Source organism: Panthera leo, chromosome A1 (assembly GCF_018350215.1).
Source record: "Panthera leo isolate Ple1 chromosome A1, P.leo_Ple1_pat1.1, whole genome shotgun sequence".
Lineage (NCBI taxonomy): Eukaryota > Metazoa > Chordata > Mammalia > Carnivora > Felidae > Panthera > Panthera leo.
The window spans coordinates 208,706,719-208,725,917 of record NC_056679.1 but is presented as its reverse complement, the minus strand read 5'-3'; the positions used below and the strand labels follow the sequence as shown (position 1 = coordinate 208,725,917).

The following is a 19,199-nucleotide window of genomic DNA, read 5'->3' as shown; positions in this document are numbered from 1 at the left end:
ACAGATACAATATTACTCCTCTCTCCTTAAAACCCTTCTCAACATTGCCCATAAGGTACAAATTCAAACTCTGTAGAAGGATATCTGAGGGCACTGATAATTTGACTCCAGCTCTCCAGTCTTACATGCTACGGTTTTGTTCTTGATTCCCACCTCTAGTTCCAAAAGTAGTGTGCTATTTCACAGTTCTGAGTCTTTTATATTCTGAGTCCTCTAGTGGAATAACTTTCACTTGTACTCCTAGTGATCTTCTACTTTTCCTTCAAAGACCACAGTCGAGCATTGTCACCACATTTTGCCCAATTTCTCACTCCACTCCCAGCCTTTTTTGCTACCATGGCAGAGTTGACTAGTATTCTGTGGGTTCGCTATATAATTTGTGGATACTGCCATTATTTATTACACAGTGAATTGCAAATATTTGTTTTAGGTTTGCTTCCCTTTCTAGACAAATCTCCTTGAGAGTAAGGAGCCATTTTACTAATCTGTGACTCACCTGCAACACCTAGTGTAGTGCCTTGCACACAGCAAGGACTCCATAGGCGTTTGTAGAATGAATGAATAAACAGTTGGATTAATTTCAGCAAGTCTTAATTGGCACATCTTCTGTAGGCTCAGTGTTATACTTTTAAAGCTGGACAATAAGTTTTGGATGGTATGTTTTTGATATCACTGTACTTGATGCTGGCTCCTGTGTTGTATAGTTTTAAAGAGATCTAAAGAGCAGGGAGGAGGACATGTTTGTAGCTAGTGACTTAATATGATAGTCTGTCTGAATATCTAGGTCTCTTCCTCATACCTGTAACATGGTGCATGGTGCAAGCTCATCCGTTCATTCTTTTCCTAACCAGACTGTGCAAAACTAGAGAAGAGGTTTCATGATCTTATGATGATTTTTCTCCTGTCTTCCAATCTCCCTCACTGTCCCCATAGCTGCCAGAGAACTCCATCTCAGTTCTTCCTTTCCATTCTTCTCTACTTCAGTCACTTTCATAGCCTCCCACTTTACCAAATTTAAGATCTTGTTCTTAGTGGGACTTCTTTTGAAAGTCTGTTGTCACTAATGGAACTGTTCTATGTCCTTTTTGCACCTGCAGCTGATAACACTCACTATTCTCTATTCCAAGCGTATCGTTCCAGAGGATAAATATAACAACACATTGGTATTGTTTATGTTAAATGAGCCAGTCTTCTCTAAGCATCTGCTGCACAGGCGCAGAAACAGAGAAGTGCTTTGGCTATTGGCTGCCAGGGGAACAGAAGGGTTGCCACAACAAACTCAGCAAACAACCCCAAAAGTCCCCAAGAAGCGTAAACTCATGCTGCTGGAAAATCAAAATTAGTAAAGGACTGTGCATTTTTGATGCTGGATCCTAGCTTTGTCCCCTACATTCTTATGGAGAGATTGGACTGTTTTCTGCAGCAAGTGGACCATCTTTAGAAGAGTACATTTGAGAGTCACTCAACTTTTGAAGGAGCTTGATATCTCTCTGGTTGCTTTGTGGTGGAGTTGGATTGTGCTCTCCTGGAAGCTTGGTCTTTTGACTGACACTGATAAGGTCGGTTCCAAGGAAACCCAGCATCCTCTTTGCCCTGGCGCCACTGGGCCCGCCACCCTCCTCCCCCCCGCCACTCCCTCTTCCTCACCCTCCCTTCTCTGCCACCTCTCTATCCCTCACTTGAACTGGCTGCCAGAGTTCACAGACAGCTGGGCAGAGAGTGGCTAAATGTGCCCAGCTGCCCGGGAAGCTTGGCGGCCAGGCCGAGGGAAGGAAGCATCGGCTCTCTTTGAAGGTTGCCTGCCAGTGAATCTCAGGCAGCTGGACTTCAAAGGGGGGACCGCTGGGCTTTCCCTCCTGTCTAGGCAGGTCATTCCACAGCACTGTGCTTCCGGTGTTGGCACAGTGGCTTTCAAGTTCCTCTTCAATTAAAGAGCTGAATGGAAAGCTGCACTTGTGTTCACATTTGTGTTTCTTATGTGATATAAGCGGCTGAAGATCCTCACCTCTCTTACCCCATACTTAAGAGTAAAGATGGAGGGAAAAGGTAACATACAAAGGGCAGCTAAGGAGATCCACAGCAATTAGCAGGATTTCCTCATTGCCAGTTGTAACTTGTGTTATTTACCAAGTTTTAAATTACTTCAAGGACTGTTGGTGTGATCTTTGTGAGTAAAGAACACTATGCTTATGGATTGAATTAACTAGTGATCTAGAATTGGGTTTAGTCTTGGATAATGGTTTTGTTTCCAGAAACCATTGTAGTGCTCGCCTACCCTCCTACGCTCTCTTGCTGTACTTCTCCACTTTTCACTTTCAAATTTCTTTGGTGTTTGGGGCGAGGACTGGCCTCATAAGGAAAGAGCAAAGGTGCTCAAAGTCCAGGCCTACATTAGTTGCAAAAGGGGGTCAGAGCAGAGGGAGGCTGAAGTCAGAGGATCTGTGGGATTGTGTGCATGTGCATAATGGTGGATAAGAGTATAGGCCCTGGGCCAGGTGCTTGGGTTCAAATCTTGGCTCCCACTTAGTGGCCACTTGAGTTGGGCAACTAACCTTACCTTTCTGTTCTGCCATGTCCTTCTGGAAAGTGGGAATAATAATAGTATTTAGCTCATAAGGCCGTTAGAAGATTCAAGGGGTTAATACATAGCATGCACTTAGAATAGTATCTAGCCCACAATAAATGCCCAGGAAATGTTAGCTATTATTATCATCATGTATCAGAATCCATTGACTAGGACTGGAGAAGGGTGAAAAATCACTGATTTATAATTTTACTACCCTTTATGGATAAAAGACTGCTGACTTCTGCCTTAGATGGAATTTGTAATAGAATCCCCACCCTCCCAGAAATCCCAAATAGTGTTAAAAAAAATGTGTTATGTATTTTGAAGGAGAAAAGTTATTTCATGTTATCTGCTCCTCCCCGCCCCTCCTTACACTGCCTTTCCTGGGGATACAAGGACATGCAGGTCATTTAGGACCATAACTGTAATAATCTACGTAAACCCAAAGGAAGCCTGTAAAACAGGGCAGTATACATATATGTATATTCATATAAATACATAAATGTAAGAATATATGAATATATAAATAAAAAGAGGTGTTTTAGTGAAGAGTAAGAATTAGGGTTTGAATTTTTGCTTTGACAGCTTACTAGTCATATGTCTTTGAGTAAGTCACCTCGCTAAGCCTCAGTTTTCTTGTTTGTAAAATGAGGTAATTACATACATCTCAGAATGTGTGTATCTCAGGAGGCTTGTTTTAAGGATGAAATTAGAAAATGTATGTTTTACTGCACCAAGTAGCAGCACATTCAATAAATGTACCTGTCATTATTGTTGCTATTGCCGTTAGTATTACACCGTTAGTATTACAAGTTAAATTTTTATTGAATCACAAGGAATCCTTTAGTTTATGTAACAATGATTGCCTTTTCCTAAGATTTTTGTTCTCTCTAGATCAGAGGTCAGCAAACTGTGGATCAAATCCAGCCTGCCATCTCTTTTTCTAAATAAAGTTTTATTGGAACACAGCCTCATCCATTTGTTTATATATTGTCTATGGCTGCTTTTACACTACAACAGCAGAAATGAATAGTTACAACAGAGACTGTAGTCCTCAAAGCTTAAAATATTTACTGTGTGGCCTTTTCCAGGAAAAGTTTACTAACTCTTGCTCTACGTACTGTATTTCCCAGATTGAGGTCCAGAGAATGTTAGTTCTATCTGTGTTAGTAGGTACTATCTGAATAAAAGAAAAGTTCCTTGGTCAAATAAGCATCAGAAATGTTAAGGAAGTTGAATTATTCCAGGATGACTATTTAAAAGATTCTGGCTTTTGATATACTAATGTGCATTGTGAATTTGCAAGACAAGGGCAAGAGTTTGCAAATAAACTCTATTTTCCCAGGCTTCCTTGGCCCCCAGCCCCACCTCATCCCTGGAGAGGATGATGTTACACAAAACATCCTCTGGGAAACCCTGCTGTTTGGCAATTTCTGGAAGGACTTTTTTTCTTAAATCATTCTTGATGATTTAGGTGATATCTTCATTTAGAAACCTAAAGAATATCATGTGAGATTCTGTATTACCTCATTTTTTCCCCAGTAAGAATGATACTTTGCTTAAAGTCGGGGTAGTAAAATATACCAGCTATTTAAATGTTCTAATCAGATAATATCCCCATCTTTAAATGATCCTATAAGATGTCTCAGGATTATAAATGGAATCTCAAAGTCCACAGTTTTATTTTATGCTTTCTTCAAATTCCAAAAGCTTGGGTTTTCTGTAGGGCTTTAACATTTTTTTGCATCCAGCTTTCTGAAGCATAAATCTAGAGCACCTAACTGGTATACCAACTGATTCAGCTAGGGTTTATAAGAAGGGAGATTAATGTGAAGGTAACTTGTGCCTTAGCCATAAGGGGTTTGTTTTATAGACTAAAGTAAACACCTTGAATTTCAAGTTGCAAGCACATGGGGAGCCAGAAGATTCCAGAGCAGTGGCGTCATATGCAGCCTGTGACTCACACGTCTCAGTGGCTGAGCTTTCTCCTGCAGCCGCAGCTTCCAGCTGGTCATCAGATAGAGCCCTAGGTAGTCCCACACTGCAGTCACCTGCCTTGAGATGATCCAACAGGCATGTCATTGCAACACTGTCCAGTTATGAATGAAGGCTGGCTGTCTCTTTGCCAAACACAGTTGGAAAATAAATGCTAAGTCATACCTGTTTTCTGAAATCACAGTGGTTGCAACAGTGAACCTGGACTAAGAATGGAGAACCCTGCTGGAGAGTTCAACTCCGGTCATAAATGTTCACGCTTGCTCATTCTGTCTCGGTCTCTGGCTCTTTCTCACTTGTAAGCTTCCCCATTAAGGCAGAGGCCAATTCCTAGTCATTTTGGTGCCTTGTAACCTGGCTTATAGTGGGTGCAGAAAATGTTTTATGAAAGAATAAGAGGTCTTATGTGTGTGTCTCCCTTTTCCAACTCGCAAATCATTTTGGGAACATTCCATGTGGTCTCTTCATTTATGTATCTCACTGTTGTGTGTATAATAGGTCCTCGGTAAATGTGGTTCACACTGTAAATGTGGGTTCTAAAAGTTTCATTATCACAGTTTTATTTTATGGGGCATGATGAATAGACTTTTCAGAAACCTTTGACAGATAGTATTGTCCTTTGGCTTTAAATTATTTCTTTTAAACAAAGGAAGGAAGGGAAGGAGAGAGAAGGAAGGACCGAGGGAAGGGAAAAACATCTTGGCTGGAGCATAATTATCTCTTTCGAAAAAGCTGGAAACTTGGAAAACTGTCAACTTACTATGAAATATATTATTTCCTTGAAACACACTCAAAAGTTCTGAGTTTCATTTGCTGTATTTATGAAGTTTGTTCTCTTGTAAGCACCATAATATGTGATGTATAACATATACTGTTCCCTGAGACTCACTGGCATTCTTGGAGTTCAGATGTTCCTGGGAAAGAAAGAATCTGAAGCTGACCTACTTGAGAGAAAGGATCAGAAATGTGGGGAAAGAGCTTTTATCTAGTAACATAAAGAAAAGCAGCTTAAACGCAATCCTCCCTTCCATGCCCTCCAAGAATGAGCTATTTCTAAACATTTTCTTCTCTCTGGTATTGTCTGCTGGAGCCATCTTATTCAGTATCCAAGAATATATATAAGAATGGTTGCAACTGGCTGGAGCCACACTACAACTACCTAGAGACAGTGGCGATCCCAAGCGACCAGGGCAAGGATTAAGAGACGTTGCTAGAGAGAATTCTTGCTCTCACAGGGAGATGCAGAAAGGCAAGAGAGGAGCATAGTGATTATGTAAAGTACAAGATGTGATCACACTGAATAAATTTTAATTATTGGATTTTAGGACTAGTTTATGATGGATATTATTTGGTAGAATGCCGAGGTAGGGGAAAAGGAATCAACCTTCTTCAAAGAGTTATGCTCCTGTAGTATCATCTGACTTATAATACTGCTCAACACATAAAATGTTTAGTATCTGTCAGGCACTGTTCACATCCTTTATATGAGTTAACTTTTGCTGCCTAACAAACTACCCTAAAACTTTGCAACTTCAAACTACAAACATCTACTGTAGGTCAGTTAGGCAATACTTCTGGTCTGAAGTGGCTAGGCTGATTTCTCCTGTGTTCCCTATTGCATCTACAGGTAACTAACACCTGGGTGGTCTAGGATGACCTTACCCACATGTCTGGCTATTGGCTAGATGTCAGCTGGTACTACAGGGATGACTGGGCATGTCTCTGGTCATCCAGGAAGCTAGCCCATGATTTTTCACAAGGTGGCTGGGTTCCAGAAACAGTAAGAGAGCAAGTCCCCAAATATGGACCTTTTACAGTTCTCTGCTTGTGTCTTGGTTGCTAGTGTCCCCTGTTAGGCTTCTCTGAGAAGCAGATGCTAAGGCAGCGTTAGATGTGTAAGAGATCTTTCTATTGCCAAAACTCCTGTAAGGGAACAAGTGAGTGAGGAGTCAGAGGAGGCCAGAGCTTACAAGATGGTGATACAGGTCCATCTCCTATGGAGGAAAGAGGGAAGGTAGGAGGGAGTTAGGGTTGGCTAGAAAGCCTCTCAGATAGCAACACAGTTCTAAGAAAGCTTTGGCCAGGCCAGTGGGAATCCCTTTTGCCAGAATCACCTCAAGCCTTTATTGATTTGCTCTAGCTATGATCTGTCATTCAGCACAGCAGCTACAGTTGGGACGACCACTAGATTAAGTCTGCAGTCAGTAGTCCATTTGTGGAAGGACTGGGAGAATTACTGCTCCACTGAGTAGCACTGCCCTTTTCCTTGGGGATCTGGCTATCTCTGTAGTCAGTAAGCTCCTGATCTGAAAATAGGCTCAGCTATGGGAACAGAACAAGGGATCATGACTTTTTATTGGGGTGACCACCTTCAGCCTCCTCTGTTCGTCTCTTTGTGATGGTAGAGATTAAGCAGTACCTTTGTTGTCTGCCCATCTCTTCTGCCCCCTAGGAATGCCATATTCTGCCAACCTTCTCCACAGCTCCCTCCACATCAAGCCCCCTTGGCTGCCTCTCTGACTTCCAGTCATTATACTTTATATTATGGTAACTGCAGCCTTTTGATTTCTAGTAATGAAGTACTGCGATCTGGCTATTATTACTTCAGGCCTCATCATCCCGTGGGTGTTAATGGTCCAGCTCCATGACATTAGCCTTGGGCTGCAGAGGAGAGCTGCCCCTGAACTTCATGGTGATGCTGGCCGTCTCACCTATGCATGGACTTGGTGAATGGTATTTCTTCTGGGCCCTCCCATGAAAAATAATAATCTGTGTTTTCTAGCTTGACACAATATATCCATTCCAGCATGCACACTCCCCCAAGCCTTTTTATTCTTTTCTCTGTCCTCTGCTAGGGCAATCAGGGTGTTTTGATTTCATTCACCATTGGCCATCACATTTCCAGGCCTCTCACAGCATCCTAGCAGCTTGTTTGCCCAATCCCCTGGGGTCCTTTTCCAAAAATCTGACCCCCTCCCCCCCAATCAAGGTATCCTGCCTATCTAACCTTATGTCAAAGCTCCCTTGATTAAGCATTTTCACAATTTAAACTCAAGGCACGTCAAGGCTCCCGCCAGTAGCTGCTAGCTAATCCTTGTATCTCTTTTGGTGTGTAATCTCTTTCCTCCTTTCAGCCACTTCCCCAGATGAGTAATCCTGGGATTCAACCCTAGTTATTGGCCTAGCAGCCAGGAGAGGAGGAGGTAGGAGCAGGTCCTCGTGGGGAAGAGGCAGTTGTAGCATCTTTCAAAACAAAGGAATTTCTAGCTCTTACTAGGGCAAGAGTTGGCCACCTCTCTAAACTGTGAGGGTTCCCAGGGTGGCCGGGTGGGGGGAGGGCGATCTGCAGATCCAGCATTCTCTGGGCCTCCATCCAGATATCCTATCCTATGTTTCAGGGTCTCAGGTTTTCCCAACTAGAGCCCTGACCCTAGAACAGCAGACCTGCCTTGGCTGAGCATTTAAATGTCTTTGGAGCTCTATAAATCTAACCACCAGATCTCTTTTGTTTGTTGCTCGGCTGTGTCTGTTCTTCCACTGCAGGAGATGAGGGCCTCTTCAAAAAGTACTACAGTTGGCCCTCTGACTCTCCCGTGTAGTCTTCAACTGTTAATGGCCCTCAGTTTCTCATTCTCCCTCTGTAGGGTATCAGTATGACCTAGCAGTAGCCAGCCAACACTATCATCTTTGTAGGCATTTCTCCTCCCATATTTTTTAAATGCCTAAAACATTGTACCCAGAAGGACATTCCCCTATCCCATGAAGTTTTCCCAGGTCACCTCCAGTGAAATCTGCAGCAGTTGAACCAGTACCAGGTGCTAAAGTGTATCTGCACCTCGTAGTCCACCTAGGACAGTGTCCTCTTTACCTACCAGGCAATGAATGAGCCAGTCCCACATTCTTATCTTAGCCGCTGTGTTGTTGGATCACTCATGGCACCACTTGTGTTAGTCTAGATTCTCCAAAACAGACACGGAGACCAGAATTAAACATATGAGATTTACTGGGGAAGGGCCTGTAAGGGGAAAAAGGGAGGGAGCCTGAGAAATCTGGAAAGATACAGGCCATACCTCTATGAAAGACAAGAAAGGAAGGAGTATTAAATGTCCATCCAATGATGAATGGATAAATAAAATGTGGTACATTCATACAGTGGGATCTTATTTGGCAATAAAAAGAAATGAAATACTGATACATATCTACACCATGGATGAACCTCAGGAACAGGATGCTAAGTGAAAGGTAGCATATTGTATAATTTAATTTATATGAAATGTTCAGATAGGCAAATATACAAAGACAAACTGGATTAGTGGTTGCTTGGGGCTGAGGGGTTAGGAGGGAAATGGGGAATGATTGCTAATGTGTATGCGGTTTCTTTTCGGGGGTGATGGAAATGTTCTAAAATTGATCGTGGTGGTGGTTGCCCAACTCTCTGAAAATGCTAAAATCATTGACCTGCATACTTTAAGTGGGCAAATTCCATGGTATGTGAATTGTATCTCAAGAAAGCTGTTCTATTAAAGGAAAAGAAAAAAGCTCTAGCATTTCTGCTTGCATTTTCCAGCATTATGTGCAAAAAAGAGTCTCAGACTAATAGCACAATGTCAGGAAAATGTCACTCAGATTAATTAGGAGTCCTTTATCCCTTGTGCTCAGTCTTTGGCTGGGAGCAGCCCTTGCAAAGCCTGGCCAAGTCACAGAAGCAGGGAAAGTGGCAGTTTATGCAGTGGGAGGTGTGAGAGGCACATTTTTGTGGCTACGTGTCCTATAAGCCCAAACAAGTCACGTGTCCATACCCAGACCCCAGGTTTTAAGAAGTAAATGGCACATTTTGATGAAAAGAGTAGCAAAGTTATATTGCAAAGGAGTGTGCCACTTGCATTAACTCATTACATTCTCCCAACAGCTAAAGTGGATGCTATTGTTATTCTCATTTAATAGATGGCATAGGGAGATTAGCCAGCCCAAGATCACGTGGGTGGTGAGTGGTGAAGCCTGGATTTGAACTTGTCAGTCTGGCTGCACAGTCTGTGCTTTTTATCATTATGCCATATTTTCATACAGTATATTAACCTGAATGTCATAGAATCAGTTGGAGAGGTGTTATTGTCTGTTTTTCCTCACTAGAATGAAGGCTTCATGGGAGTAGGGAATGGCAAAGCATGTTCACGTGACAGTTCTTATTCTTTCGTATGTATTCTCCCCATTCTCCTTACTACAGGTCTCCAAAATCAGAGAAACAGGAGCAAGTTATGTTCCATCTAGACGTACATTTATTTGGCTTTTCATATTGCCATTTAAAAAATCCTGGCATATTTTTAATCCCAGTATAACTCTAGCATGTGATTGAAAATACAGAATTGCTTGGTTATCACTAAGCTTGAAAATAGATTCCCAGTGAGAAAGGAATTTTATATCCATTGAGGGGGTCCTAGAACTAGATGTGAGAGGACAAATGCTAGTACACCTCGCTTGTTAGAGAGCCCAGGATTTGCTTCATCTTGCTCTTGGAGTTTGTGTTTTGTTAGCATAGTTGCATGTTGGCAGCTTTATGAAAGGAGGCCCCTATGAGAGACTTAATGTATGTGTGGTATTGACATAAGCAGGAATTAGTAGGTCAGATATAACAAGGTGTCTTTGGGAGTTGAGGAGAAGTTAGGGGTGGGAAGATGTGTAATTTTAAAAATTAAGAAACTGAGAAACAGTAAGATTAAGCAGTTTGGCCAGGGTCAAACTAAAATGTATCAAATTGAAAATTTAGGTGGAGTCAGCTTGACTGAAGGACCAATATTCTTTCCATTAAAATTTTCTCTATTTTCAGCCCAGCAATTCACTTAAATCCTCTCATTTAAAATAGTTAATTCCACTGTCTCTATTAATTACAAAATGTGTTTTGATCATTTTGAGGGCTGTTGTTCCTCTTGCATTGATTGAGACAGATCTCGGCAGCCCCCGGATGTACACTCACTGACCATTGGTAGCACCAGAGAATGTTTGGATTACATTTAGGATTTCAAGAATGCTATATTTAAGACTTTGTGGAAGATGTCATATTTTTCTTGGAGATTCTGGCAGACTGCATTAGAGAAGAAAAACTAGAATTAGCATAGCCACAGATGACAGGACCAGGACCCATAAGTAGGTGTTGGAATTCTAGGAAGGAGTCTTGGACCCAGTTTAAGAAAAGTGTTCCTAATTAGAGCCACCCAGAAATGGATGGTTGTTGCTTATAATGTATGGAGTTTTGTACTGCCAGAGGCTCCTGAGCAGCTGCAAAGAGAGGATATAAGGACATTTTTACCAACTGGAGTTTGTACTATATCTCAGGAGAGGGCCTTTAAAGCTCTAGCATTTCTGCTTGCATTTTCCAGCATTATGCACATGGGAGACTTGCTACTCTCCAAATCATAACATAAGGCACTCCCAAGGATAGGAAACCTATATAAAGGAGTTAATAATCTCCGTTTCCCTAAAGAACGATGTTCTTTGCCTCGGATGATCATAAAATCAGTTAAAGGAGAAGGTTAAAGGAGAAGTCTCAGTTTTAGATTTCCCACATTATGCCAGAAGTGTTTTCAGTCAGGCTGACTCTGTTTCCAGAGTGTGAGGGTGTATGTCATTGTTACTGTCCAAGTGTTGATATTTTACAAAAGTTTAAGATCCCCTCTGGCTATCTATTTTGTATCATTAGAAGAAACTTTTGTTACTGGTTAAAGTGAAGTTAATAATTGAGCTCTTTTGACATAGAATCTGTGAGCTGTCCATCTCAAGTGAGGACACTTTGTCTCTTTCTTTTATTGGGTTCTTTAAAAAAAGTTTTTTTTAAGTTTATTTATTTTTTCAGAGAGAAAGAGAGAGCAAGCAGAGGAGGGACAGAGAGACAGGGATAAGGAGGATACAAAGCAGGCTCCGTGCTATCATCACAGAGCCTGACTCGGGGCTTAAACTCACGAACTGTGAGATCATAACCTGAACCAAAACCAAGAGTGAGACACTTAACTGACTGAGCCACACAGGTGCCCCTTTACTGGGTCCTTTAAAAAAGGAAATGATTTAGAAATTTTGAGTGCAGTCTCTCCTTTGAAATCTTAGTCATTAATACGCAGCAATTTGTCACTCTAAAAGAGTGTTGTACCGAGATGTTATCGATAAGGCAATAGAAAATACTGGAAGTCACAAAGACAAGGTGGAACTTGTTTTGTGGCATATATTCACACGTTTTGCATTATAAACAATGAATTGTAGAAGTTTCAAAACACCCAACCTCCAATAGAGTGGCTTTTTATTTTTTTATTTTTTTTTATTTTTAATTTTTTATTTAATATATGAAATTTACTGTCAAATTGGTTTCCATGCAACACCCAGTGCTCATCCCAAAAGGTGCCCTCCTCAATACCCATCACCCACCCTGCCCTCCCTCCCACCCCCCATCAACCCTCAGTTTGTTCTCAGTTTTTAACAGTCTCTTATGCTTTGGCTCTCTCCCACTCTAACCTCTTTTTTTTTTTTTTTTCCTTCCCCTCCCCCATGGGTTTCTGTGAAGTTTCTCAGGATCCACCTAAGAGTGAAACCATATGGTATCTGTCTTTCTCTGTATGGCTTATTTCACTTAGCATCACACTCTCCAGTTCCATCCACGTTGCTACAAAAGGCCATATTTCATTTTTTCTCATTGCCACGTAGTATTCCATTGTGTATGTAAACCACAATTTCTTTATCCATTCATCAGTTGATGGACATTTAGGCTCTTTCCATAATTTGGCTATTGTTGAGAGTGCTGCTATAAACATTGGGGTACAAGTGCCCCTATGCATCAGTACTCCTGTATCCCTTGGATAAATTCCTAGCAGTGCTATTGCTGGGTCATAGGGTAGGTCTATTTTTAATTTTCTGAGGAACCTCCACACTGCTTTCCAGAGCAGCTGCACCAATTTGCATTCCCACCAACAGTGCAAGAGGGTTCCTGTTTCTCCACATCCTTTCCAGCATCTATAGTCTCCTGATTTCTTCATTTTGGCCACTCTGACTGGTGTGAGGTGATATCTGAGTGTGGTTTTGATTTGTATTTCCCTGATAAGGAGCGACGTTGAACATCTTTTCATGTGCCTGTTGGCCATCTGGATGTCTTCTTTAGAGAAGTGTCTATTCATGTTTTCTGCCCATTTCTTCACTGGGTTATTTGTTTTTCGGGTGTGGAGTTTGATGAGCTCTTTATAGATTTTAGATACTAGCCCTTTGTCTGATATGTCATTTGCAAATATCTTTTCCCATTCCGTTGGTTGCCTTTTAGTTTTGTTGGTTGTTTCCTTTGCTGTGCAGAAGCTTTTTATCTTCATAAGGTCCCAGTAATTCACTTTTGCTTTTAATTCCCTTGCCTTTGGGGATGTGCCGAGTAAGAGATTGCTACGGCTGAGGTCAGAGAGGTCTTTTCCTGCTTTCTCCTCTAAGGTTTTGATGGTTTCCTGTCTCACATTCAGGTCCTTTATCCATTTTGAGTTTATTTTTGTGAATGGTGTGAGAAAGTGGTCTAGTTTCAACCTTCTGCATGTTGCTGTCCAGTTCTCCCAGCACCATTTGTTAAAGAGACTGTCTTTTTTCCATTGGATGTTCTTTCCTGCTTTGTCAAAGATGAGTTGGCCATACATTTGTGGGTCTAGTTCTGGGGTTTCTATTCTATTCCATTGGTCTATGTGTCTGTTTTTATGCCAATACCATGCTGTCTTGATGATGACAGCTTTGTAGTAGAGGCTAAAGTCTGGGATTGTGATGCCTCCTGCTTTGGTCTTCTTCTTCAAAATTACTTTGGCTATTCGGGGCCTTTTGTGGTTCCATATGAATTTTAGGATTGCTTGTTCTAGTTTCGAGAAGAACGCTGGTGCAATTTTGATTGGGATTGCATTGAATGTGTAGATAGCTTTGGGTAGTATTGACATTTTGACAATATTTATTCTTCCAATCCATGAGCAGGGAATGTCTTTCCATTTCTTTATATCTTCTTCAATTACCTGCATAAGCTTTCTATAGTTTTCAGCATACAGATCTTTTACATCTTTGGTTAGATTTATTCCTAGGTATTTTATGCTTCTTGGTGCAATTGTGAATGGGATCAGTTTCTTTATTAGAGTGGCTTTTTAAAGTAGTACCTAAATGGGGGCACTTGGGTGCCTCAGTCCAACCCTTTATCTCAGTTCAGGTGTTGATCTCAGGGTCATGAGCTCAAGCCCCATGTTGGGCTCCACGCTGGGCATGAAGTCTAAAAAACAATCAAAACAACAACAACAACAACAAACCAAGGAGTACCTGAATGAGGAGACCTAAAAGCATAAAAGTGTGGCTGATGAATATTGGGTAAAATCCTTTCTTACTAGATTAAGGCAAAATCCCCTGTAGTCATAATACCTTATTGCCATTCAGTTCCTTGTACTGTAGTTGTACTGTCACCTGTTAGATCCAGCAGAATCTTTCCTTAAGTTTTGAAACATTGCACTTTTTCCTTGCTTGTGTACCAGGTGCCTTATATGTCTTTAAACATTAGAATCCCACTCAGGGCAGTAAAAAGAAGCAAGACCAATTTAGGAAATAGCACATTCGCAGCTTCATCTCACCCCTGTGTGAGCAACAAGGAAGAGAGTCAGACTGTCACAGGGAGCAACCTGCTGCCACTGAGCTCATGCTGAAGCTTATATGACAGGATTCCCTTGGATTCTGTGCCTTTTAAGGTTCTGTATCCCACTTTACTGGTATACGTGTATATACACATCTATGTATATATGTATTTCTATGGTCAAACATTGGCATTCAAAATCTCTTTTGTCCTATTAATAATAAAAAAGTACATAATTGATCAGTTAGTTTAATTAGAAAATATTATATATACTTATATATACCAGTTTTTGTCTTTTTCTTAAGAATCACAGAGCTATCAGAGACCCTAGAAATCGTCTCGCACAGTCCATTTATTTTACAGAAGATTGACTTGTGATCTGGAGAGGCTAATTTGTCCCTAGTCGCACTGCTAGTTTTTGACTGAACTAAGTCTAGATTTCCTATCTCCTGGTCCTGGCCCACTGCTCGTTTTACTGTACCCCACTGCCTTACCGCTCCTGAAATGAGGGGTCAGTAAACATAAACAAAACATTTAAAACAAATACACAAAAACTAAGTTGGGGCGCCTGGGTAGCTCAGTCAGTTAACCTTCCGATTCCAGCTCGGGTCATGATCTCACGGTTCGTGAGTTTGAGCCCTACATTGGGCTCTCTGCTGTCAGCGCAGAGCCTGTTCCAGATCCTCTGTCTCCCTCTCTCTCTCTCTCTGCCTCTCCTTTGTGCTCTCACTCTCTCTCAAAAATAAATAAACATTAAAAAAAGCCCCACAAAAAACCTAAGTTAATTTCACTGAGAGGCCAAAGGTAGCACAGGCTTTTTGGTGAACTGTTACCCCTACAGTCTCTTTCAGAAGTTTTATTTAGAGTTTAGTAGTTGATGACTTGATGAAATATGACCAATTGGCAAATTTTCCTAATTGAGTTTGGTAGCAGAGTTTTGTTTTTTCTGAGGAACAAAATATTCCTAATCTATCTCCACATGTGTCCAGAATGATCTTTTTAAAATAAGCAAACCCAGTCATGTCCTGCTCTGAGTAAACTCCATTAAGCAGCTCTCTTTTGCCTTCAGGATAAAATCTAAGTCCTGGACATGGCCCACAAGGCTCCTGGTAATCAAGGCCCTGCTCACACCAGCCCTTCACCTCACCTTTCCCTCGAGTCATGGTTTGCTTCTTTTAGTTCTTTGACTCCAACCAGTTCTCTTACCTTTATGCACATGTTAGCTTTCTGTTGCTTCCTAACAAATTACCACTAATTTAGTGCCTTAAAAAAACACCAATTTGTTATTTCACAATTTCTCCAGGTAAGATGTCTGTCATGGTGTGGTGGGATTCTCTTCTTAGGCTCTCACCAAGCTAAAATCAAAGTATTGGCCAAGGATGTGGCTCTCATCTGGGGTTCAGAGTCCTCTTTCAAACACACTGGTTATTGGCAGAAATCAGATACCCATTTCCTTGACACATCTTTAGAGTCAGCAGTGACATGTCCAACACTTTTTATTCTTCCAGCCTCTCTGACGTACTCTCCTGTCATGTCTGTGTGGCTTCCTTTTCTGTCCTCAGCCAAGAGGAAGTTCTCCTTGCAAAGACTCATGTGACTACTTCAGCCCCACCTAGATAATCCAGGATAATCTCCCTATTTTAGGGATAGCCAGTTAGTAACTTTAGTTTTACCTGCAGAGTCCCTTTTGCCATGTACAGTGACATATTTATGGGCATGACACTGCAGGGAAGAGGTCATGGGGGTCAAAATTCTGCCTACTACAACACAGTACTCTCGTTCTTGCCTCTGTATCCTGCTCCTTCATCTGCTAACTCATACTTTCATCCACGGGGTCACAGGATTTGTTTTTGCCCCTCTTCCTCCACTCCCCCTCCCCCATTCTCAGGGTTAGATTAGGCATCTCTCTTCAGTGCTCACTTATGACTCTTCACATCCCCATTGTACCACTTGTCCCTTCGTATGCTTAACTGTGTTCTTTGAGGGGACTGACTGACTGTCAGCTCTCTGAGGAAAGAAGCCATGTTTATCTTTGCACATTCGTGTTTCCCTGCTTAACATTATGTCTGCCATACAGTTGACACCCAGTTGAAAAGAAAAGTTGAATCAACAAATTATTTGTACCCATGAGACGTAGGAGCATGATAGCCATGTTTAATACAAATTTCTAAGACTGTCAGAGGAAGAGAGAAGACAAATTTAACTCAATATTTATAAATTATTAAAAACAAAAACAAAAACAAATCCAGCCTGCTTTTGTAAGGTACTGTGCTCCTCATTACGGGAAGCCTTTAGGTGGAAGCTCACTGTCAGGGCATCAGGGATATTGCTGGAAGCTCTGATTTGTGACCAGTTCTTGTTAGGGTTGAGGTAAGAGCAAAGGAGATGGGGTCACTTGTATTCCTATACCTGTGACTCCTAGCAGAGACCTACATGCTATTGTCACTAGGAGTGTCCCTGTCCATTCAGTGGAATTTTCTAGCCTGGTAGATCTGGGATAACTGACTCCCTAGTCCCTTAGCCTGTGCTGGTTACTGAGTCATAACTGAGTGATAGGATTAGTATCGTAGAGTTACTTTTAGAAGTCATTACCTGTGAAGAAGCAATATTAGGAGTAAAAAGACTACTAACACACAGCACCAGAAAAGAAGTAGTGTTTAAGAGCAGGCCTCCTGAGTCCTGTACCCAGCTCTAGCACTTACCAGCTCTGTGGCTTTAGATAAGGAACTTTAGTCTCTGGGGTTCAGTCTCCTCAAATGTAACATGGACATGATAATAGTAGAACCTTAACTTGTGGACTGTGAGAATGAAGTAGACGAGACCATAGAGGATGGAGTGCCTAGGGTATGATTAGCATTGCAGCAGGGTTACCTCTCCCCCTCCTCCTCCCCCGCAACAACGTTATCCTACAGGCACATACAAGAGAGTTCAAGGCCTACAACCACATGCCCAGTGTCTGGCATATACTAGGAATACAGTGGTATGTATATATATACATATATATATATACACACACACACATACATATATATATAGGCAACACACCCAACATGGGTCTTAAACTCAGAACCCTGAGATCAAGATTCACACACTTTACTGACTGAGCCAGCCAGGCAGTCCTACAATGATACATTTGATTTAATAAATAATATGTTCACTTGTAATTTTTATTTATATTACTCTTTCAGATAACTATAGGAAATGGTCCCCATAATTTTATAAGAACTGAATACTGAGTTGATCTTGTGTTGCTCAGAGCTTGCGAAGGCAGTCTGAAAGATGGGACTTACTTAATCTCTTTTTTATTATTAGAGCAAATGGATGTTTTTGGAAACTATTTGAATTTTTTTCCAGGATAAAGAAAACTATAATCAAATGAAATTAATATTTTACATATATCCTTTTCCAGATGATAGAGTAAAATACTCTTGCCACAGAAATGTTCTTGTTTGAATTCAGATGAGATGTTAATTAACACTTTGCTTGTCTTTGCAAACAGGTTCATCCTAAATTCCACTATAAACAGGCTCATGACCCAGGAACAGACACTTCCTGCGTGACTTTTTCCTATGATGGTAATGTCCTTGCTTCTCGTGGAGGTAGGTTAAAAACTTTCTTTCGGATGTATTTCTATATATAAAATGATCATAATTAACCCTAATAAAGTTACACTAATATCCTAACAGTAAAGGTAGCTGTGCTTTTGTTAATGTAACTTTGTCAGTCTTCTTTTTCATTAAAATGCATATCCAATTTGGCAAAATTGTTTTATTAGAAGTTGTCAAGTAAAATTTAGAAAATATGTACTTTTTTGCCTGAGTTTTTATTTTAGCTTCAAATTCCATCAGAGTTTGAAGCCTCTAAGGATGACCTTTGCCTCTACTTTATGGAATTTTGTAGATGATTTTCTACAGTATTTTTATACTGTTTTTAAATTTAGAGTCTTCTGTTAGCTCACCATTAATTTTTTTTTTCCAGTTCAAACACTATAACAATTCAGTTAAAAAAAAAAGTTGTATACCTGGGTATCATTTTTTAAATAGCTATGTAGTTTTATGTGACCATATTATAAGTTTACTTCTCCACACTCATATGGTTGAATATGGGTTGTACCTTTTTGCTGAATCCTTCTCACATGGATAAGCTAAGTGTTAACTGAAGGAGATAAGAGAATAGTAAGGACGGCTTATGAGTAAAGCATTACGTGAAGTATGGGACATGACTGAGGATCTTCCTGGAGGCCCATTTGTGGGGAGGGAAAGAAACAGCAGAGTAAGTAGGTGGGAGCCATGTTACAGATGGCTTTAAATATCAAATAAAGGATTTAGTCTTTATTCCATAGGCCATGTTAATCTAGCAACACTACATTCAGTCATTCATTCACTCCATCAACTACTATATTATGTTGAGTAACTACTCTGAGTTACCATTATGCTGGGTGCTGGGTATACAATGTGAACATCATAGACAGAGTTCCTTTCCTGAAAGAATTTGCAACCTGGTGTAGAGAGTAGTGGGAATGAGGGGGAGATGGAGAGACTTGGTACAGCTTTCACTCAGTTCAGCCATTCCATGTCTGTGTACCTCGGGGACTGTATTCAGGTTCTCTGTCCTCTGAGGAAGCCTTCTCTATTATAACCAAACTACCCTTACTTACATAATTGTAAAAAAGCAAAGCACATGTATATGTATTTTCTATTTATGGTAAATATGGAAAAGGTGGGTATTATAAAATATGTATTTTGGTTTATCAATTCTAACCTGTTCAAGTCCTGAGATGGCTCTTAATTAAAACTATGTGTACTCTTTACTTACAAATAGTGGTTCTTACCCCAAGAGTCTGTATCTGAATCTTCTGGGGAAGTTTTTCAAATGATAAATGTTTCACCTAGAAATTTTCACATTTACTCTTGCCCCTTTAGAAGGTGTACCCAAATCTCCAATGTGCACTGGGGAGACAAGAGGGGAATAAGAGAGAAGTGTAGTTTGAAAATTCTTCTCAGAGGATTCTAAAACAGGCCAGCCCCAACC

At 40.8% G+C, this 19,199-nt stretch overlaps 1 protein-coding gene across 1 annotated transcript in view; it reads left to right on the top strand.

The window, feature by feature from the left end:
• Nucleotides 1-19,199, top strand: part of WDR70 (WD repeat domain 70) — a 299,594-nt gene that overhangs the window by 229,388 nt on the left and 51,007 nt on the right. Inside the window, exon 11 of the mRNA XM_042951763.1 lies at nucleotides 17,668-17,767. Within this exon, the coding sequence (XP_042807697.1) occupies nucleotides 17,668-17,767 (100 nt within the window). The remainder of the gene's footprint in view (nucleotides 1-17,667; nucleotides 17,768-19,199) is intronic.